Genomic DNA, 22,060 nt, shown 5'->3' with positions numbered 1-22,060 from the left:
TGGAGCAGCAGATGGCTTGGGAATCAGGTCAATTCAGATAGCATCAGGTAACATGCCAAACACAAAAAAGTAGGCCTGTGTTAAAATAGCCTCAGTTTTCTGGCACTCATGTATTGTCCTGTGTGGCAGAGCATCTCCATCTGCTGCTCCAAGCAGTCCAGAACAAATGCTAAGAGTTATTTGCAGAAGCCATCAGAGTGAGATCTGCTGTGGGTAGTTACACTTGTACATTCTGTGACATTTGCTGGACCGTATGTACAAATAATATGTGACGCATTGTTTGTTGGTCAGTGGTTGTGTGAGATTTCTAAACTTTGATCTGCTTCCTCTCTACAGAGTGATTCTCCTCCCCAACGGCACGCTGCTGATCACCCAGGTCAAACCCAGAAACACCGGGACCTACAAATGTGTCGGCCATGGCCTCAGAGGGTCCCATGTTACTTTGGAGGCGTCCCTCCTCATAGCTGGTATACATACACACGCACACACACACAAAAATTTGCAGTTGTTGAACTGGTGAGAGATAAACACCTGTGATTCTGTAATCTGAGAGCGACAGGGGCATTTGGGTTACATATTTATCCTGCCCTCCATCTCATTCTGCTCCCCCCTCCCTTCTTCTTCTGGCTCTTTCACTTAGAGCCAGATCTCTCCAATGATAATCACATCCCCCTATTGACATCCGGTCCAGCTGTATCCACTCCACGCGCTGCGATGGAGCCTTTTCCTGCTTCCTCTCCATACTATTTCCTCCAACAGTCCAGCTGTTTGCCCAACTTGTTTAGCTCAACAAGCTTCCTCCAAAGTATAACAGCACCTGGCTGAACAAGCAGCAAAAGTAACATTAGATAACATCCTCACAATGACTCAACAGGCAAACGCGCAGTGTAATTACGAGGTTGTAAAAATGTTTAATTTCATTAGATCTTCCTTTGTAATTTCCATCCAACGTTAGTTGAAATTTTCTAGTAAGAAATGATAAATCTCAAATGCACAGATGTATTATTTTGCTCTAAACTGTGAACAAAACATCAGAAGTATAACAAATGTAACTTTGTGGTTGTGCTTAAAGGTCAGATTCTGATAGATGCAGGGTAAACAATGTCATGTACAAGTCAGGACACATCAAAGCTGTTTTAATATTTCACGTAACAGCGCCTCCTCTTTTCCTTTTCAACCCTGACTCCAAAGAGAACTCCTTAACAGCTTTTAAATGGCTGCTGGAGCTTAAAGCAAGAACAAGCTGTAGTATTTTCTCATCTTACTAATCAGCCAGCATTTTGAAATGCAAGTGCATGCAAGTCAAATATTTTGGATAAGCTCAGGGCTGGAATTTCTATGCGTTTCAGTGTCCCGAACACTTTATTCCTCTCAAACAGCCCCTTTTCCCCAAGGGGTTTGGATTAATGAGGTACGACTGTATCTGCAGTTGTAACCCAGTGAACCACAGCTCCATTTAAATACCTTAATTCACTTAATCTGATGGTAATCCCTGCAGGCATTATAGGGGATTGTGTCACAGTAGAATTCAGCATTTAGGGACAAGTTTAAACAGTCACTCTGTCGTTGCTCTGCTTCATTCATTTCACTGCCCTCCCTCCTTCAGCTCGACTTCTCTTTCATCTGTTTTCCTCTGTTCTCATTAATTGATTTAGATCTTTGACTTGTAGAAGGCCGGAGCCGCTGACCAGCTTTCAGAGCAATGTTGGCCAATAAAGTATTAATGACTTCCATTTGGGACACACACAGTATTAAACCACACAGTAGTGGGAGGTCTTGTGAGTCTTTGGACCACAGATCACATTCCACTTTCTGTATATGAGCTGCCAGTTTCGATATGGCCCACCTCACACAGGCCTGAGTTCATTCCCATACTAAGAACAACCTATATACTCAGTTCTCCTACTGTTCACTTTGTTCTCTAATTACTGTGGTCAGTGCTACAAATCAGATGACTTTTCCTAACAAGACAGGAAATCTGTTAACAGATCTGTGAGGTGGAATTAGTTGTGCTCAGGGCTGCTCATGAAATTCAAAATCAGCAATGCTTCACTGCCTTTGAAGACAGTTGATGATTATCAGGGGTCCATGTGTAAGCAAAAATCAATTTCAGCATTTAAAACGCTACTTCACGCTGAAAATGATCTCGCTCTCTCTGCTCTCCATTACAGAAATAGACGACATGGTTCCTAAGATGTCAAAAGTTTTCACAGCGGACACCCTGCAGCGGGTAGCCTGTCGCCCCCCGCGTGGCAGACCTGAACCTGAGGTGTGGTGGGAGAGAGAAGGTCAGCGGGTCCCCACAGAGGGCAGGGTGTACCAGGATGGCCTGGATCTGGTCTTCAGTCCCACAGAGGGGGGAGATTCAGGCACCTACACCTGTGTGGCCCAGAACAAGGCTGGACGCAAGACGCAGGAGGTCACCTTCACTGTAGCCAGTGAGTCATTGGTAGTCTATTCTAAAGGGACATTCAGTTTTGACCATGCTTTTTAAAATTCATCTCCTAACTTTATTGTACAATGATAAATGACTTAAAACAGACTGTTTTCACTGTCAAAAAAATGCATCAACACATTGGAGATATATCATATACAGGGCACTTAGGGAAGAGGGTGAATTTTCTTTGCTTTTTTTTATATTTTGGTTTTGTTTTAGTATATTTTTATCCATAGCAACTCAGAAATAGTAGAAGTTGGACAGTTTTTCCACAGTAGAATACAAGTAAAAGAAGAGGGGCAGTGAAGTACTCCTTCATAGAAGTGTAAGTCATGTTATTTTATCATGGTAACACTGAGAATATCCACCACATACACAGGGATTGTTAATGGTGTCTTTGTTTAGACTGGCCACATTCATTAGCGCTCTGTGTTTGCCTTCAAGGGCCCCCCATGTAACTGAAGAACAATTATGTTTATACTGTATGCGTAAGTGTAAAATGTCTGGTATAATGTGTTCTGTGTGTGTCCATAGCTGCGCCTGTGTGGGTAACAAAGCCTCTGAACAGCCAGTTGGAGGAAGGTAAACCAGGTTACCTTCACTGTCACGCTCAGGCCAACCCTGAACCTGAGGTCACCTGGCTCCGCAACAACATCGTTATCACACCTGAGGTGAGTTATCACACACACAGGTATTAGAGTGTCTTTTTGTGACTTCTAATAATAGCTTTAGTTTTTGTGACATGAGAGAGTTTCACTTAAAAAAACTTTTTTTTCCTCCCAGGATTCTCGTTTTAAGCTGTTCCCTAATGGCACCCTCAGAATCAACAGCGTGGAGGTGTATGACGGACAGATGTACGGCTGCGAAACCAAGACTATAGGCGGCCGATTGACTGGACAAGCTAGAGTTACTGTGCTCGGTAAGCTGTGGGGGAATCACTCCGTTGAATCTAATCAAAAGATTATACATTTTGAGTCATTCCGCTGATTGACTGAATGATGATGTGTAATGAGTGAAATCATATTCAGGGCATACTGAGTAATACAGTGCTGAGAGAAAATATAAAACAAGTGTGGTCATGCCTGTGGGTGTGTGTGTGTGCTTCCTAAAATAGGAGGAGTGTGTCCGTGTTGTGTCTCTGGGCGTCCTGCAGGACACCCACAGAGGTGTAAAATATGACTCATGTGTGGCAGCTTTATTCAAGCCTCCATTTTAATACATTATCTCCATGATAAATTCCTATCTGCTGCTACAGAATGACTGTGATAGATGAGCTGACATGTCACTGTTTTGTCTGGCCAATCCCTGTTTATATGATCTCAGCCTCAGATAGACCTCACTTGTTATCCTCATCAGATCTGTGTGCACATGTGTGCCCGTAACCACATTTCTCTGAATGTGTCTGAACACGATTTGCATCAGCTTAGTGTCATTTCATCTGTAGTGTGTGTAGCACAAAAGAGGCTTTGACATGCACCGCACCCCCTTTGTGTACCACGTTTGTAACGTGTGTGTGGTGTTTTGACTTGTGTTTCAGAGAAGCTGAAGTTCACGCCGACCCCGCAGCCTTCTCAGTGCCTGGAGCTGGATAACGAGATCACCATCCAGTGCTCTGCTAAAGGCAGAGAGAGCCCCACTATCCGCTGGACCAAAGCAGGTGAGCACACCTCTGGCTTGACCTTGGCTCACATGAATTTAATCAAGATAAAGAATGACTGTTTCTGAAGGAAATATGTCATCCCAAAAGCAGGAATACCCTTCATTCCCTTAATGCTGATTAATATACGTAGCCCGTACAGAAACTGCACTGAGTGTGAGGAAGAATCACCATGGATCATTTCCCCCCTCATCTGTGTTCGCCATGATGGAGTCGATTTAACCACAGCCCTCCTAACCCCCCACTTGTCCCTGTGTGTCTCTCTGTCTCCCCCTGCAGACGGAGGAGAGCTGCCGCCTCACGTGGATCAGAGGAACGGCCAGCTCCACTTCTCCAAAGTCACCCGCAGCGATGCCGGCAACTATACCTGCATCGCTTCCAACAGCCTGCAGGGGGAGATCAGAGCCCTGGTGACTCTCACTGTGGCCGGTAAACAGCTCACTCATCATCCTGGAAACAGGGAATTATGAAAGAAATGGTCACGCCACCATATTAGTCATCAGTACCACATCTAATGTGCTTGTGGTCTCAGTACATCTGAGGGTGGTTTTATATAAGAGACAGTCATTGATCATTATCATCAAGTGGCAAACACAGCAGCATTTATTGTGGCCTTGGTGGCCTTTTTATAGCCTAATGAATTGTTTTTGGGTTGTAGAGTCTATCTGAGAGGATGTTAACCACAGTCACCGCAGTCTTGTAAGGAGATGTTTTAGCCCAGTTGTGGTGTTAGTGTTGTATTAATGAGCTTGTTTGTGTGTCCATGTGTTTATGTATTCTTGTGCACATATAGTGTACATTCGCTTCAAGGTGGATCCAGAGAATACAACAGTGTACCAGGGTCACACGGCCATCCTGCACTGTCAGGCCACAGGCGACCCCGAGCCTCACATCCACTGGATGGTTAAAGACAAGACGCTGGACATCAGTAAGAACAAGAGGTAAATGAGACTGTGCTGCTCAGCCATCATGGATCAGGATTACAGGTTCCAAACAGAATTAGTCACATTGTCATTGCTGTGCATTCATTGCATATTTAGCTTGTGCATATTTAACCTGTTAACTTCATTAAATATCTTGTGCTTTCTTTTCTGTTGTACGAGTCTTGAACAGATCTCGGCTTCTTTCCACAGGGAGACACATAGTGTCAAGTTTGTCTGCACAATTTTAACACCTTAATCTGAACTAATTTGGCATTTAAATCTGATTCCAAAATCAACTAAAATTAAAAGTAATAATATGATTACCATGTAATTATTGTCGCTTTCCAGAGTGGTTTGACAATCCTTTTTGTTTCTTTGTTTGCAACATTTCAGTAGTCAGAAAAGTTCTCTCACTCACAGCTGCCTCAGGGTTATAGATAGGTGGCATTCATCAGGCTGAAAGAAGTGATTTCTGACAGGTTTTTGCAGCTTAGGATGTGAATTCTCTCCACCTACTGCTTCCCTCTGGTTTGCTGTGAATTCTGGACATCCAGACCTCCACCTTCATCTGTCCTGACCCCTCTCTCCTCCAGGTTCCAGAAGATGCCCAATGGCTCCTTGGTGATTACAGATGTCTCTACAGATGACACAGGCAGATACACATGTGTGGCTGGAAACAGCTGCAGCATCAAAGACCGTGTGGCTCAGCTGTATGTAGTGGGTGAGTTTATCACACGCGCACGCACACACGCACACACGCAAACATGCATTTGCACAGGCTTCCTTTATCCGCAACAAAGGTGCACACATGCATGGGCGTAAGGCACGATCACAAGTGTAGGATGAAGGCATTAATTAAACCTTCACCCTCGGCCTGTCATCCATCTCGACAGGTTAATAACCACGGCCACATCTCTGACGCCACAGCTGTCACTGAGGTGATGGGATTGGGCAGACGTTAGATCTAATAATGCTTCATACTGGCTCCTAATGTGTTGACTGAAGCTGAAAATTACAGTCACACACTTGCACTAGTGTCCCATATCAACTCATTTTCTCCCAAAGTAGCAGGACAGTATTCCAGATTAGTTCAAAGTAGGAGACAATTGAATTTAGATGTTTGTTGCAGCTTGTCCAGGTCAGCGTGAACAAAAACATACCAGCTGAATGAAGTTTTTAGATGGTATTATAGTTTTAACTGAATGCAAATATCTTTGATTTGTAATATGACAGAAGACAGAATGCCATTTGCTTTTTAAGGGCAGTAGGGTTAAACTTTTCACAGTAAACCACATCTTATTCAAAGTGATTTGCACTTTTTCACTCTTACAACTCTTATTTTCAAAAGCCTGTTCTTGGAAAACTTACATTTGCATACCCACAGTGCCAAAACAATGAAAAGCTGTCTTGAAAGATGTAACAGAATATACTCTGTTGATTAAAGACTGCACTGTGTTAAAGATGACACATCCTGTACTTTTTCAGAATGTTTTGAGTCAACCATAATTGCTGCCTGTGTCCAACAGAAAAACCAGTACATTCCAATGGTGACGAAGAGGACAAGGCTCCTTACAAGATGATCCAAACCATCGGCCTGTCAGTGGGAGCGGCTGTGGCATACATCATTGTAGTGCTGGGTCTCATGTTTTACTGCAAAAAGAGACGCAACGCCAAAAGGCTGCAGAAAGGCCAGGACGGAGAGGAGCCAGAGATGGAGTGTCTTAATGGTACGACTGATTGATGGAGGAGAAAGTTGATGAATTTGTGGTTAGGTAGTTGTAAAATCAGCCCGGAGGTTAAGTTAGTTCTCGAAACGTTGTTGAAAAGTTTAGGATATTTGCTGCCATCTTGTGTTTATTCAGGGTATTGCATTTATCATATAAAATGCCATATTTGATAAATTGAATTAACTGTTTCCCTATTCCACACTGCACACCACCTCTGAGCAGAAAAAAGTCTAGTCAATATACAAACAGAAAAATCTGCTTTTTGGGTGTGTTTGTGTACACAGGAGAAGCTGGAGAAGCTCACAGCTTCAAAACATTCAAACTGTCTGTGGATGATGGTGAAACACCTCAGAACACAATATGGATATATATGGAAAAATATTTGCTTTCCCTTTATGAAGTTTAATTAGTGGTGTCTCACATTTATTTGTGAAACAATTCTATTTTAAAGATGGATAATAAACGGCACATACTGTACAGAGTTTGTGTGTAGCATGAAACTGGGACAGAGCAGCCATTTTAAAATCTCTTTGTCTGTCAACATCGTCCACATTTTTTTCACAAGACAATGGTGAAGATATGTTTCACTCTGATTACACATCAGTGCCCTTTAATATACATTGATATTTGCACTGTGTATGGCCTTTGACCTTGTGAGGTGTGTGTTGTATTCATCAGGAGGAGCTGTTCAACAAAATGGCCACACCACCACTGAGATCCAGGAAGAGGTGGCACTCACTAATATGGGTACAATGGCAACAACCGAGAAACGCCACAGCCACGTCAACAACGATAAACTCCACTTCCCTCGGGCAAACCTACAAACCATCACCACTTTAGGTAGACTTTTTAAACAACTCTGTTTCGCACGTATTTGATTTAGTAGAAAGTGACCTGATCTTAAAGCTGCAACATAATAACACGTTCAGGCCATTCACCTGTAAAACACCATGTGTGACATTCGCTTTGTGCTGTGTGGATGTTTACTCAGGTAAAGGGGAGTTTGGTGAGGTGTTGCTGTCCAAAGCTAAGGGTATTGAGGAGAGCGAGGAGGAGACGGTGGTGCTGGTGAAGAGCCTGCAGACCAGAGACGAACAGCTTCAGCTCGACTTCCGCCGTGAGGCTGAAATGTTCGCCAAGCTCAGCCACCCCAACGTCGTCCGCCTGCTGGGCCTGTGTAGGGAGGCAGAACCCCACTACACGATCTTAGAGTACTATGACCTGGTAATTACACAGAACCAGAAGCTTACACACACCCGTTATATTATGTTTACATATATATCTTGCCTGATATAATGCTCTCTTTTTTCCTTTTATCATACCAGGGGGACCTAAAGCAGTTCCTGAGAATTTCCAAAAGCAAAGATGACAAGGTCAAATCTCAGCCAATCAGCACTAAGACCAAAGTAAGTGTCCTGTCCAAAGGTTTAAAAAAATCTACTAATCAGCACCTTCAAAGGTAATTGATTAACACATAATATCTGCCTTGTAGAAACACAAATGAGAAGCAGTGGTTTGAGTGGGGGTGAAGACTATTTCTTGGAGTTTTGTCATTACTGTGAGGTTGCCAGGCAACAATTGTTAAATGATGAATTGATGCAACAAAGGAAAGCCCTGGAAATTTCTGCTGCCATTGTAAAGATATGATCAAAGTTGGTTTACTCTGACAGTTTATTTTTCTCTTTCTCCTTCAGGTTTCCATCTGTGCCCAGCTGGCTCATGGAATGGAGCATCTGTCCAATCACCGCTTCGTTCACAAAGACCTCGCCGCTCGAAACTGCCTGATCAACAGTCAGAGGCGCGTCAAAGTGTCATCACTCAGCCTCAGCAAGGACGTCTACAACAGGTCTGTCCGAAAAGACTCTGCGTTTGATCACACATTTAAACCATCGGTTACAATAAAATAAATAAATGACTCAAGCTGGCTAATGTTAACTGTTTCCCTCTCCTTGTCATTTCTCCTGTGTACATGTATGTAGTGAGTACTACCACTACAGACAGGCATGGATCCCACTGCGCTGGCTCCCAGCAGAGTCTGTGTTTGAGGATGACTTCTCCACCAAATCTGACGTGTGGGCCTTTGGAGTGTTGATGTGGGAAGTGTTCAGTCATGGGGAAATGCCATATACCAAACTCAGTGATGACGAGGTGTTGGAAGGTCAGTATGATGCTGTATTATTTTTAGGCTCTGATTCAGAGCACAAAAAACCTAAATGAGGTCTCTCAAGAGAAATGGCGTCGCTATTGGTCATTAAATGTCTTTGATTTGTCAGTTAAAGAAAGTCACAAATGATCATTAGATTTCATTGCATGTTGCATTTGCAAAACCAGGAATTTTTCACTCTACATCACCTCTCCTTTTTTCTGATTTGGTTTAACGTTCCTCTCCATGCTCATCCTCCGCCCCTCCAGGTCTGCAGACAGGGAAGCTGAAGCTCCCTGTTCCAGACGGATGTCCTTCCAAAATCTACAAGCTCATGGTGCGCTGCTGGGCACTAAGCCTCAAAGAGCGCCCCTCCTTCACTGATATTGTCCACGCCCTGGGAGAGCTGCCCTCTGACAGCAAAGTCTGAGACGACCATAACCCCACATCAGAGGGGAACTTTTACCATCTCCCCTCCCCCAAAAGAAAGACAGGAATGCTGGATATTAGTCTCACACATTTCAGGGAAGAGGGTGGAGGAGAAAACACTTTTTTATATGCATTTCAAAAAAAAAAATGGGTGTGTGGATAAGACTTCTTTGCTATATCGGTGGATATGCACTCACATTTGTGTGAATGGCTTCTCGTGAGCAGTGCCAGGAGTTTACGTTTGCCTTAACTGCAGCATGGATGACCCTCCCCTCCAGTCCCTGTCTGTGGTTCCACTGTGACCCTGCCTGTCTGTCTGTGGCCGCTCTGTCCCAGAGACGCTTTGTTTCACGGAGCCTCACAACCTCAGTGCCTCTACCCCTCCACACACACACACTCACCTAAACTCCAACTGCTTCGTAGGGATTTTAGTTGCAGTGCTTTCATCGGCTCTGATCAAATATGAATGATTGGTCGGACGTTTAAGAAAACCCCTGAAATTTAGGTTCACCGCTCTGTTAAGTCCTCTGTGTTTTCTCATTAAACTAGAAAGAATCTCGAAGGGAAAGTGGGATATAATGAGACTTCAGTGGAGCATTGATGCTTCGTAAATATTTTCTCAGCCACTTAGGAGTGTGTTGAGTGAGATTGTTTCAGCTGGTTTGCTTGAACTTCAAATCCAGTCAGCTGCATCCTGAGTCCACCACCCTAATCCTGGGGGAATCACCGAGCTACCCTGTCCACCAGGGACCCACCACCATCCTCCAAAGTGTGTGTGTGTGTGTGTGTTTGTGTGTGTTTGCCACTGAATTGCTCCCATGCTACAATGTATGTTCAATATAGAAGTGGAATGGGGTTTGTATGAAGGTTTGTTGTTGTGAGGAAACTTGTGGAAAAAGTCATCCATGTTGTGACAACACTTCAGGAACAAAAAAAAGATCAAGTTTATAGCCAAGGAATATATTGAGTGGATGAGATTGTGCCAGTGTGGGCTTTGTACGTTTTTATGAGTGTGTTCTGTTCTTGTATTAACTTTGAGGTGCTTATTGGTCACTACCTATGGGTAAGAATACCCGTTGTACCACATTAATATCATCATGTTGTCTCAGTTGCAGTGATGCAGCCTATCACTGTGTCTAACCTGCAACTTAATTTCTTCAGCGGTCCAATCACAGTTTCTCTCCTGGTCCTATTGTTTCGTGCAATGCTGCAAAGTGGACCATCACACCAGGCAATGTGTACATAATGTAGAAGCCATGCACTAACTTCACTTAAAAGAATATCCCTCTTTATCATGTTGTGTAGAAGGACATGCAGGTGCCTGTTTATTTATGATGAAGGTCCTGTCTTTTTTTTTTAACTATGTTTATAATAGAAAGGTACTTCTCTGATGTTACGTATTCATTCTCATGGTCCATCTCAGTGTGCTTTCAGTCTGGCAAGCAGCTGAATATGCTATCACAAAGTACAATGGAGGTCAAAAGAGTGACTGCTGGTCACCAGTACTCATTTAAGTGCCTGGTAAATGAAGGATTATCTTAACTGTTTCCCTCTTTTTTACATTATCTAATCAAATGCAATGGCCTTTGTTTATGAACTTGTTTTTATACGTTGTTTTTAGTGTAATGTTTTGTTTTTATGAATGCTAGGCACTCACACCTAGACCTCTTTTTTTAATCTGCTTCAGCAAATGTTCACAGTAATCCCAGATATATACAAAAGTATACAAGCTGCTGTCAATAAAGGTTCACAGTGTTTTTACCCATTGTGTTGTGATTAATACTGTAGATGGCAACGCAGCTTCAGGAACCACATCAGTGACAGTTTCCAGTTTTTATGGGTTTTTTTCTACCTTTTCAGTTTGGTATGAAAGCTAAGCTTTGCTAAGCTTGTTTGAGATAAATCACATTGAACAAGCTTTTTCAGGACAAGTGTGTGTGGTAATGCAATTGCAAGCAGGGACGATTTTAAAAACACCTCCTTATAAATGTATACAAGCAAACTCCAAAGTAGGTATTCAGCTGCTGAAATATGTTGCATTCATGTTGTGTATTCAAAACCAAAATGCAGTGAAAAGGATGATGGAGATTTGTTGGCCTCATTCATTTTAAAATGTTGTTGCTTGTAAGCCAGCTGAAGAGTTTTCATGAGGACTTATACTTGCAGCTGCATTACCAAGCAGTATTGTGTTCCATAAAACTGACGAAGGTTACAAAATGTTCCCCTACCTCAAGCAAGTCTCTGCAAGTTGATTTTCACACTGTGTGTAAACAACAGCTGCATGTCAGTACAAAGTCATTCTTAGAACTTTGACTAGGATCAGGAGTAATAAAAATGTAGATGCAGTTTATAGTTAATGTACTGTAATTTACAGAAGCACCAACCAACATCTAAGTCCTTCTGATTAACTGGAGTTCTCTAATTTACCACTAGAGGGTGCTGTATATCTTCTGTGTGTCTTTTTAACCTGACCCTAAAAGCCTGCCAAAACATTTTTTTTCACATAATTATGTTTAGAGTTTAATAGGATAACATATCCTTTTATAGCTGCAAAAGAAGTTTCCATTATGAGTTGTCTTGTGTTAGCGACAGTGTTTCTCCTTTCATCTGATAAATATGTCATTATTTAAAATGTCACTTGTTATTTTGCTTCCTCAGGCAACTTCAGCAGGTCATTGTTGGTTCACAGGTCTCCTCCTCTAAATTCTAATGAGAATTGAATCTGTATTCTTGCCTGTGTTGGAGCTGGATGTTGTGCTGCAGCTTTATAAATGGATAAACAGGCTCAGCATCAGACTTTGACACACAGAACCATGAGCAAACAGCTTTTTACACCCTCAAAACCTAGACAGTTAATGAGGCAATGGCAATAGCCACTCAGTGTGTTGTGTCATGCATTTTTTAAAATGAAAAACTAAGGATAAGTCTCAAAGAAATGTCAACTCCTTAAGCACTATCAATACCTTGACAACTTTCTCCAAGTGCATTTACACTTCAGTGAGCTCTTGTAGTTTTAAAAGCCACATATTTCGATAAATACTCCTATAACAGCTTGTCAACAAGTCCTGGGTGAGAAACCACTTTCAAATACATGGCATTTGTTTTAACCTGCCTGGAGCACCACAGGGGCGGAGTTTACTGCATCGTTAAATACTACCAGATAAGTTGTCAGGTAAAAAAACTACTTACATCACCGGGACAGTTGAATAGAACAGAGCCACCATTAATGTTATTGGTAACACTCCTTTTCCCTGCGATGACAAGTTGTAATGTCTGCTGTGTTTACGACCTGTTGTGAAAGTAGGGTTGAAATCAGTATGTGGCACCGCAACACGTTAAATGCAATCTGCATACACGTCTCTTTAAAAAGTAATTACATATAATTATAGCCCTTTCTCTGTGGGAACATTGTTGCTGCAATTATTGAGAAAGTTGGTGTAAAGCAGACCCCAGTTCCAGCGTGATTATTGTGACAGGTAAGTACATTCTGCTTTATTTATTTATTTATTTTGGGGGGTGGTAAAAGCAAGTTTAACAGCCACATAAACTATATACGGTATATCCACCACAACAATACTGAACAGAATCATTCCTTCAGTCAGCTGTGATGTATAAAGAGATGATTTGGCTTTAAAACTTTGGTAAAGCATGTTTTATATCATAATGTAATCTGTAGGGAATAAAAAGTTGGATGATTGGTTATTTTGGTGCCTCTGCTTGTCCACGGTGACGTTGTCGGTAGCGCAACCATTTTGGTATTTATTCTAATGAGCGTTCTTTATTGACCAATGACAGCGCTACTCAGATAATCTTCAGCCAATCAATAGGCGACGCTGTGACTCACCAAATAAGGAGAGACAGCACCAAATAAGGAAACATTGTATCTCTTTATAAGGCGGGAAGTAGTTCCTCGGTTGTAATATTACTCCGCTGCCGTGAACGTCGTTTTAAAATTATATGTTTATATACATTCATTATTCACAGGGAGAGAAATATTGCGATACTAAGTGAGTAAAAATTAATATACGGATACCAGGAGGCCGACAATAGCGTTATTTTCGCTTTACAATGCGGACTACGCGACATGGCGGAGCAACACGGAGGGCGCCCTTAGCGTTTTCCTTTTTGAGAAAGTGCTCGGAGTTTTGGAAATAGAGGAGGAGGGTGAACCAGCGGAGCCGGGGCTGAAGGGTCTTGGGGGCAGCATCACTTTCAAAAGTTTGTCTCGGTTATTTCCTGGAGTCTCCAAACTATAAACTGGCCTGGTTTGTTTACATTTCGTGGCCCAGGCGTGCATGCGCTTTATCACTCATTTACGACACAACGCGTTCCAGCTCTTCTGGCTGGTGTTTAGAGGCTCGGTCCAGTAAATAGAATGTTACCGAGCCAGGTTGGATCTGCACCATCTGGAAACGGGTCAGCTTCGGGTAGGGGTACCACAGGACACGGTTCGGGGGTTGTCGGCAGCGGGATCCGTCCCGTTTTGGTCAGAGCAGGGCAAGCTTTACCGGGGGTCGGCGAGAGTGCCGGTGCTGCCGGGCGACAGGGGGAAAGAGACGCCGTCGGGATGCTGGGGGCTAATGGTCCAGGGGGTGTGAGAGGTACGAGACCGGGGAACGGGACAGGGGTGACCCCTCTACAGACCGCTGTCCAGGGAAACATGGTGGGGTTAAACGCGGGAGTTGTGTTGCCACACGGAGCACGGTTCGACCCGGACAGAGAGTGTGCTCCGCTGTGCAGCGGCTCGGATAACGACTCGGACTCCGGAGATGATGACGACCCCGTGGGTTCACTCGGGGACAGCAGGAGAGGGGTGAAGCGGGAGAGAGGGGAGATGGAAGCTGCAGTTACCGGGCAGGAGGTGGGAGTACCTCCCGGAGGTTACGGCATGGTGTCCGGAGGGGTCGCCGGGGCAAAGCCGGGGAAGAAGACACGTGGTCGCGTAAAGATAAAGATGGAATTTATTGACAACAAGTTGAGACGCTACACGACTTTCAGCAAGAGGAAGACGGGTATTATGAAAAAGGTGAGTCAAGTGATTACTTTTGGATCTTATCCAACCACGTAACGAGTGTCTCTCAGATGTTGCTCGGCTGAGATATACTGCAGCGTTGTGTGTGGCGCTTTAATTAGATTACACCTTAGTTACCTGTACAGTGAAAATACCTGTGGGGAAATTCTGCATTGATAATTATATTACCCATATAAATAGTGCGGCTACGTTATGTTTAGAGACTGCTGCAGTACATCTAATTTCAACTTCTTTCCTGTAAAAGACAAACAATTATGGCACAAACTGACTGTATGTGAGGAAGTCAGAGCATTTATGACAAGGCCATGGGCTTTAAATAGACTTGAGCAAATGACAGTTCTATTTATGACTGTGCCCACCCCCAGCTATGGCACACACATGGCCTGACACACACACACACACACACACAGATTTCTAGATAAACTGACACACTCATTCATGCACACATACCCTTACACCTTTGCACACTGACTGACGGGCCTGGAACTGTTGGAAGTAGTTTCCATCAGTAGCCATCAGTGCACAGGCTGTTCCCTCTGTCACTGTGGAGCAAGGCTTTGCTTGCAGGCAGCAGCCATGTGGTGATGAGCAGCAGCGGGCCTGTAGGTGCCAACAGCTGACTAAACCCCAGGGAACCAAATCAGAGGACGGTCAAAGAGCACTCCAACAGAAGAGGGAATGTGTCTGTGCATGCATTATGGCACTGTACATTGTGGTACTCGCCTCATACAGTAATGACTTGTCATGGTTTCAGTTTTGTTACTTAGGTCTGGAACGTTAGCAGTTGACATTAAAAATAACAGAACAAGCTCTGTGGTAGTCATAACTGCTCCCATTACTGTCTGCACCAAGCCATATTTCACTGGAAGTACACAACTCAGCCGCACGATTGCTGCCGTGATAAGGCTTGGCTATGTGGCATTTGGCTTTAAGGCATCTAAAGTTGATTGTGTTGGAGACGGGGTCAGCTGTTGACCTGAAGCACCACAGTTGTTTTTCTGTAGACAAGGCCATGTTTCATTACAACTTTAAGCAAACACTTGTAAGCCATGCTTTATTATAGTGCAAGAGTTTTCATTTGTCCTCATGCTACTTTGAGGCGCCTGTACTCTGCTGTATTTCTCTTTTTTTTATGTATCCCAGACTGTTGTCGTGGAAACTGGGGTGTCTTTATGTAGGCTCTTGGCAACATGAACACTATTTGACACACTGTGGGGATGGAGATTTTGAAAATGTTGCCTACACTATGTCAACCATCACAGAAATTGACAGGTGGGTGGAGTGGGAAGATTCATAGTAGACTCAAACTGGTTTCTAGGATGAGCCTGGTTTCATTTTGAAGGATGTGGTGAGTGAAGTCTCTTTTTTTTCTTAGATTACGTGCATGTTAACACTTGCGCAATACAGGATTACTCCTGTGGCAAAGGATTACTCAATTAATATTGGTGGTTTCCTTTTTTTGGGGGGGTTCCATTATTTGTCAAGAAAAGGCCATGTTTCCATTTTTGTCTGTAACTACGCTCAACAGACAGTTTTTATGTCATTTTGACTTGTCATTGCAGGAAAAGCACAAGTGTAACTGATAACATAAATTGTGGCTCAATCCATTTATGTGTCACAACAACCCATGCAAATGACTTTCAAAGGACATCTCATAAAATTAAAGATTATGAATGTTTAATCCAATTAATTGTTTAGTCTATTAAATGTCATGAGTTAAAAAAAATGCTCATCATAATTTCAAATAGCTTGTTTTGTACAAAATTCAAATATACTGAATGAACACTGACATAAAACAGAGAGAAGCACCAAAACCTCTCATTTGAGAAACTGGAACAAGCAGATGTTTGTTATGTTTGCCTAATAATTGACGTAAAAGATTGATAGGCAAGAACTGTTGTAGATTTCTGTCAGTCAGCTAATCAGTTCCTGGACTAACTGTTCCTGCTCTACTTACAGTGCCTACACACCACAGTTGTTGTGCCATTGCTTTAGGTCACTCCAACAGATTTTGTTAAGGGATTTAAACTAGCAACTGTGTACACTCATGGCTTTGGGACTGATGCTCTAGCTGTCAGCAGACATACGGCAACAGCAATGCAAGACGTAACCTGAAGAATAAGGCCACATGAATACAAACATCTGTGTTGGCGTCTGTGAGTGTGTCTTTTGCTCCTTCTTTATGATGTATAGGCTTGGCTAGGAATTTGTACATGGCAGAGGAACCAATTACAGCCAGTTGACCTCCCCACACACCCTGCAGTCATGAATATTTATGAGAAAATCAGCAGAGCAAGGAAACTTATTAAAGCATTGTGTAGGTTTAGTTTGTGCTGCCACCTAGCACACTTAAGTTGACAAATTAGTCTTTCTCGGTCTTGGATGCTGGCCAAACATCAGACTGTTAGACCACCCCTCTGTGGCTGCTGCACAGCCAATCAAGGCAGATGGTGGAAGAGGTTGACTGGAGCTGTGTAGTTCATTACCTGCTCCTGTAAGGCTGCATTAGCAGTGGGTGAGGTGAATCATACAACCAGCCAGAGGTTCCTTCATTAGGCACAGAAAAGCTCTGTGTAATTGAAGTTTGAAGTGTTTGGTGAAACAGGCACAGTGTAGCATGGAGCCATTATAGCAGTGACTGGTCATCATTGGCCTTTCTGTTCTCTGTCATCACATTATTACACATACAAGGCAGTTATGTGGTCAGCTTCAGCTAACATGTGCCCATATATAGAGGATTGGACTGATATGGCTCATAATGAACACAGTGTTTAAAGAAGGGAGAGCGTGATGGAGTAGACTAGAGTGAATGCATGGTTTCATAACCGCTCAATAAAATCCTATTAATTTGAATGTGGTTTGTCCTCTCCTCCTTGCTCTGTATGTCAGAGCATTGCTCTCCAGCTTACAATGGCACATCTGTCAGCTACCTCCGGCTGCACTATGTTCACCAAGGTGATGGTAATGGCACTGTGCCTTCACAGCACCAGAAGCATCCTCCACATAACTGATGACTCATTTAGATAAAAAGGCTTTCTCAGGAGTTCACTCTGAGTGCAGCATTGGTGTGTGTTTGGTCTTAGGTAGGTGTGTGTGTGTGTGTGTGTGTGTGTTGGACAGAGTTGAATCTCATTGTGCTTTTCCTTTACGCTGGGGAGTTTAAATGCGAGTGTCTGCTTGCTGTATAATGAATGACAAGGCGGGCAGAGTGTGATGGTGGCCTCACGTTTCCCAGCCAGCCACCTCTGAGTGTTAAGGATGATTCCTCGTGTCGTCAATCAAGAGTTAGTTACCACCGCCCGTCCCCACCAACCCCACCCCCCGTATGCAGGCCAATCCCCTGCTGCAATCAGTCTGTCAGCTATATCACACTCTCTATTCTGGGAATCTTATCTCATGTTATTTTTGCCATACGTTAGGGTTCACTACAAGGGTATTTTAAGATTCTAATGTTTTCTTAGCTTGAGCATTTTTTTTTTTTCAAAGGTTCATCTTTGGAATCTCTCACATTCCCTCTTCTTCTGAGGTTACTTTGTGTTTAGTATGAAGGTAATCCAAGCCTTCATTTGGTGGACCATACCTTTTCATGATGTTTGGATGGCTCATTCTCTCTGTCAGATACTTAGATTTTCTTTTCTCTCTTTCACAGGCCTATGAACTCTCCACCCTGACGGGAACCCAGGTTCTGTTGCTTGTGGCCAGTGAAACCGGTCACGTTTACACTTTTGCCACTCGCAAACTCCAGCCAATGATCACAAGTGAAACAGGCAAAGCCCTGATCCAGACATGCCTCAACTCACCAGACTCGCCGCCACGCTCTGACCCCTCCACGGACCAGCGCATGAGTGCCACAGGCTTTGAGGAGACAGACCTCACCTACCAGGTGTCTGAGTCGGAGAGCATGGGTGACACAAAGGTGAGAAACCACAAGTGGAAATGTCTGCTATTATAGACAGAATTGAAGAATACTCTCTCACACACTCTCTGTCTTGGGAAAATCATAGTGAGGCTGCAGCTCTGAATCCCCAAAATTAATGCGCTCATTTCTGTACGTCCTGTACATCAACGACAACGGCGTTGGAGTTAAAGTCTTTGTGACTCACTGACTGTCTGCTCTCTAATGGAAACATGAATTGCAGTGCAAATTTTTTTTTAAAAAGAACTGATAAAGCACCATAGAGAGTCACTAATGGATATAGTGGGAAATCTCTCCAGAAAAGGCTCGACAAGCCCACGAGAGCAAATAAATCAAACCCACAAGCAGCTGCGGGAAAAAAAATCAGTCTTATTGTAAACAGTTTTGAACTTTTGCCGGTTACATGTGAAGCCTCTGCTTTGGTCTTGTGGTTTGATTCTGATAGCGAGTGATTTTTTTTTTTTAATTAAACAGAAAAGTACTCACTAGTCCTTCAAAGAGGTCCAGGCTGAAAGGAGAGGCAGATAAGATGTGGAGTATTATTCTGCTCTACTAAAGGGAGCTGTCTGCACTTTACCTTTCTGACCTCTCATCCAGGAAAGCCTCGTAACACTCTTCAAGATAAATCACAGCAGGTCTGGGTTGTGTTAGGATGAGAAACATGCAGTCTGTTATATGGAGGACTTTGGTGTTTATCTTTGATTTTGAGATGGTGCTGTCTTATGTTCATGGATGAAACACTCAGTTAAACAGAGATTCATTTCTGAAAATATCTGAATGTCACACATTTTGTGCAGTTTTCAAACTTGTTTTAAACCTTTAAAAGTCATGACAGAAATGTATTTAGATGAGTAAGAAATTCTTTTGTTGGTTGTGTACCATAATTCATCCCCAGTGCTGCAGTTTGTTTCCCTCTACACTGCTGCGGCTGTTCTTAAACCTTGAGTGTTTGAGGGTTTGAAGTGAAGCGATAAGTTCATCAGCAGACACACTCCACTATCCACACCTTTGTGCAATCACGTGCTGGAAGCCGAGATTCCCTCGGTTGTTTACACGGCTTAAGAACGCCCCTTTGAAGATGGACACTTCCAGGCCTGTTTGCCTGCGTGCTGTTTTTGCAAGGCACTAACTAACGCGTTCCATACACCGTCACGGATGGGAGATCAACCTTTGCACGTTAAGCCACTCTCATGCCCGCTCTGCTCATTGATAAAAATTAGATTCTGCCTCTGTTGCCATATATGGTATGGTTTCCCTGCCTGCTCTCTTGGCTGAGGCCCCTCACATTCCTTATAAGCTGCAGCTGTCTTTGGAGTCCTGTGATTTCTTCTCCCCCCACCCCCCCACTCATTTAGTGATATGGAGGCGAGGTATAGATGTAGATATGAGTGGGTGGAATGGAAACATTTGAACAATACTTTATGTCCAGTCTCATGTGACGTGCTTTTAGGTGGCTGGCATTGGCGCTGTGACCTCTGCCCTTGCTGCAGTTATGAGTGTGGGAGACCAGCATGAGTCCCTGAGAACACTCCTCACATAAGGAACCACTAGAAATTGTCACAGCACAGCCCATGTTAGGATCAACGCTGTTACAAGTCGGACATGGCAGGTGGGTAACAGAGGCCATGATTTTGACGGATCATTTCTGTGCAGTAGATCTGTTGCGTGATCGCTGTGTGCACCTCTGTCTGCAGCGTCTGGACACTATTCATCAAGAGACTAGTATGTCATACATACAGTCCCAGCTAGTCTAAACAGTTCAGAGTTTGCGATTGCTGGTGGGGGAAGAGGAAGACATTTTGGAGAAGCAAAAAAAAGCCTGAGGTGAAATAGACATGGTTTGGTGGTGTAAGCATTGCTCATAAGATCATGTGACAGTGGAAATTCTGGTGTGTAAATGTTGTTACCTGTAATACTTTTGCAGGATTAAAAAGAAAATTCTGTGAAGTGGAAAAATATCAGAATAACTCTTGGTAATGTAACTAGCCATCTGTTTTGTTGTTTAGTGGTGTATTTTTTCCCTAAAAGGATAAGATTAGCATTTTGGCAAATACACATTCTCCCTCTTGTCTAGATTGATATCACTTTCTTATCTCTCTGCTCAGTATCAGGCAACAGCCAGCAGCCAGTTAGCTTAGCTTAGCATAAAAACTGTAAACCAGTGGAAACTGCTAGCCTGGCACTGTCCAACCAAGCAGAGACTCCAGAAAGGAAGATGATATTTGTGGGACTATTTCTTGGCTAGAAAAGGTAACTTCCCAGAATCTGTGCTAGTTGCCTGACAACATCACAGTGACAAACTACACAGCCAAGAGATAGTGGCCATCTGTAAAAACACAACGTGTCATTTCTATATAGATTACATAAACAAGATATACGATGTTGATTTGTGAGTTCTTGCAGTGCTGGCAGGTGGATTTTGTTTTGTTTTTTGTTAACCTGACAAAGTCATCCAGCAGTGTTTTACATAACATCATGGATGAACTGACTAACTGGATGAACGATCGCCTCTTTCCCTCTGCAAACTCTTCCCTACAACTGTCTGGAGAAATGCACCACCAGCTGAGCTGCCGTTGGTCTTTGCTTCTGAACTTTAATGTGGGAAAAGATGCTAAGGAAATGTTATCATATTTTCCTGAACTATTCACCAAGATTAGTTTCTAAATAAAATTTAAGGCGAGAAATGGGCATCACACCACAACTTGTTTTCATAGCTGATAGCTTTGTGTGAGTGAGTGCTAAAGTTTGAGACTTTGAAAAGGCCGTGAGTCACATCATGTAATCATCTGCTGATCGGTCTGATGCATAGCTACATGGGTCAGTGTCACCAGATCTAAATCTGGTACTTGTAGTCAGAATGAAAAGCACAGACTTCTTTCTAGAAACATCACTTGGTATCTTTGTTCAGCAGTTACACCAGGAAGAATCGTTATTCCACAGGGGATGCCTTTAGCTGAGCAGAAAGCAGTGTTAACATGGTAAGACATTAAGATTAAGGTGTGCGTGACTCACTTTATGTCTGGAAAACCCTCGCTTTTCTATTGCTATTGCTCTCTCAGCACACATTAAGTACGTAAGACCAACAGCTGAGAGCAACAAGTTTAAGACTGCTCTCTGAGGGCTGTATAAAGGCATTCTGGGAAATATAATGTGCTGAATGAGGTAAGTTGAGCGAAAACTAGGATGCAACGGAAATTAAATGCCAGTACTTCACGAGAGGGTAGATCTGTCCTTATTGTGCCTTCCCAGCATCCCCCAGCAGATCCTCAGATTATTGCTGCTTCTTAATACTAGACGAGCCTACTGTACAGATGTTTTTATGCGTTTTTGGGTTATTTTTAGGAGATGGCAAATCCCACAACTCACATTTGCTTAGTGGATCTATCTTAGCACTGAATTCTCAGTATCACAGCCTCCTCTGGTTTTCCCCTCCTCCCTCCCTTCATGTTCTCTCTCTTTCCCTCCCTTTGTGCCATCCCTCTCTCTCTCTTCCCCCGTCTTCCCTGCTGCGTTCACTGTCAGTGCTCTTGCTGTTGTAATCCTGGTGAAGCTTATTTGTTGCTCTGCTCATTAGCACAGATGACACTGCCATTGCCACTGTAATGTTGTAAGAAACACTGACCAGAAAACTTCCAGACTGAGGCCACTGTCCTGACTATGTTTGTTTTCCCTGCATTAGGGATCTTTAGACATCCTGCCACAGATTTGACAGCCTCATTATTCAACACATTACACATCTATAAATGTGTATGAATTTGATCTGGTCTCCCTAGAGAAATAAAACTGATGTTATAAT

At 43.2% G+C, this 22,060-nt stretch overlaps 2 protein-coding genes across 5 annotated transcripts in view; both read left to right on the top strand.

Annotated features, from left to right (window-relative positions):
• Positions 1-11,077, top strand: part of ptk7b (protein tyrosine kinase 7b) — a 66,237-nt gene extending 55,160 nt beyond the window's left edge. The window contains exons 7-21 of the mRNA XM_018680219.2: positions 337-467; positions 2,172-2,438; positions 2,972-3,108; positions 3,221-3,356; positions 3,975-4,094; positions 4,374-4,523; positions 4,888-5,035; positions 5,611-5,738; positions 6,544-6,744; positions 7,423-7,584; positions 7,736-7,968; positions 8,070-8,150; positions 8,439-8,590; positions 8,724-8,902; positions 9,157-11,077. Coding sequence (XP_018535735.1) covers positions 337-467; positions 2,172-2,438; positions 2,972-3,108; positions 3,221-3,356; positions 3,975-4,094; positions 4,374-4,523; positions 4,888-5,035; positions 5,611-5,738; positions 6,544-6,744; positions 7,423-7,584; positions 7,736-7,968; positions 8,070-8,150; positions 8,439-8,590; positions 8,724-8,902; positions 9,157-9,317 — 2,386 coding nt within the window. The 3' untranslated portion in view covers positions 9,318-11,077. The remainder of the gene's footprint in view (positions 1-336; positions 468-2,171; positions 2,439-2,971; positions 3,109-3,220; positions 3,357-3,974; positions 4,095-4,373; positions 4,524-4,887; positions 5,036-5,610; positions 5,739-6,543; positions 6,745-7,422; positions 7,585-7,735; positions 7,969-8,069; positions 8,151-8,438; positions 8,591-8,723; positions 8,903-9,156) is intronic.
• Positions 11,078-13,435: 2,358 nt separating this feature from the next.
• The window catches only part of srfb (serum response factor b), a 21,075-nt gene continuing 12,450 nt past the window's right edge, over positions 13,436-22,060 (top strand). For 2 of the 4 annotated variants that reach the window (XM_018680216.2, XM_018680215.2), the window contains exons 1-2: positions 13,437-14,342; positions 17,998-18,264. In XM_018680216.2, the coding sequence (XP_018535732.1) occupies positions 13,692-14,342; positions 17,998-18,264 (918 nt within the window). In that variant the 5' untranslated portion in view covers positions 13,437-13,691. Of the gene's footprint in view, positions 14,343-17,997; positions 18,265-22,060 lie in introns of all 4 variants that reach the window. The other 2 variants (XM_018680217.2, XM_018680218.2) reach the window with 2 other exon arrangements.

Source organism: Lates calcarifer, linkage group LG16_LG22 (genome assembly GCF_001640805.2).
Source record: "Lates calcarifer isolate ASB-BC8 linkage group LG16_LG22, TLL_Latcal_v3, whole genome shotgun sequence".
NCBI lineage: Eukaryota > Metazoa > Chordata > Actinopteri > Centropomidae > Lates > Lates calcarifer.
The sequence above is the reverse complement of the archived record's forward strand: the minus strand, read 5'-3'. Positions and strand labels throughout refer to the sequence as shown.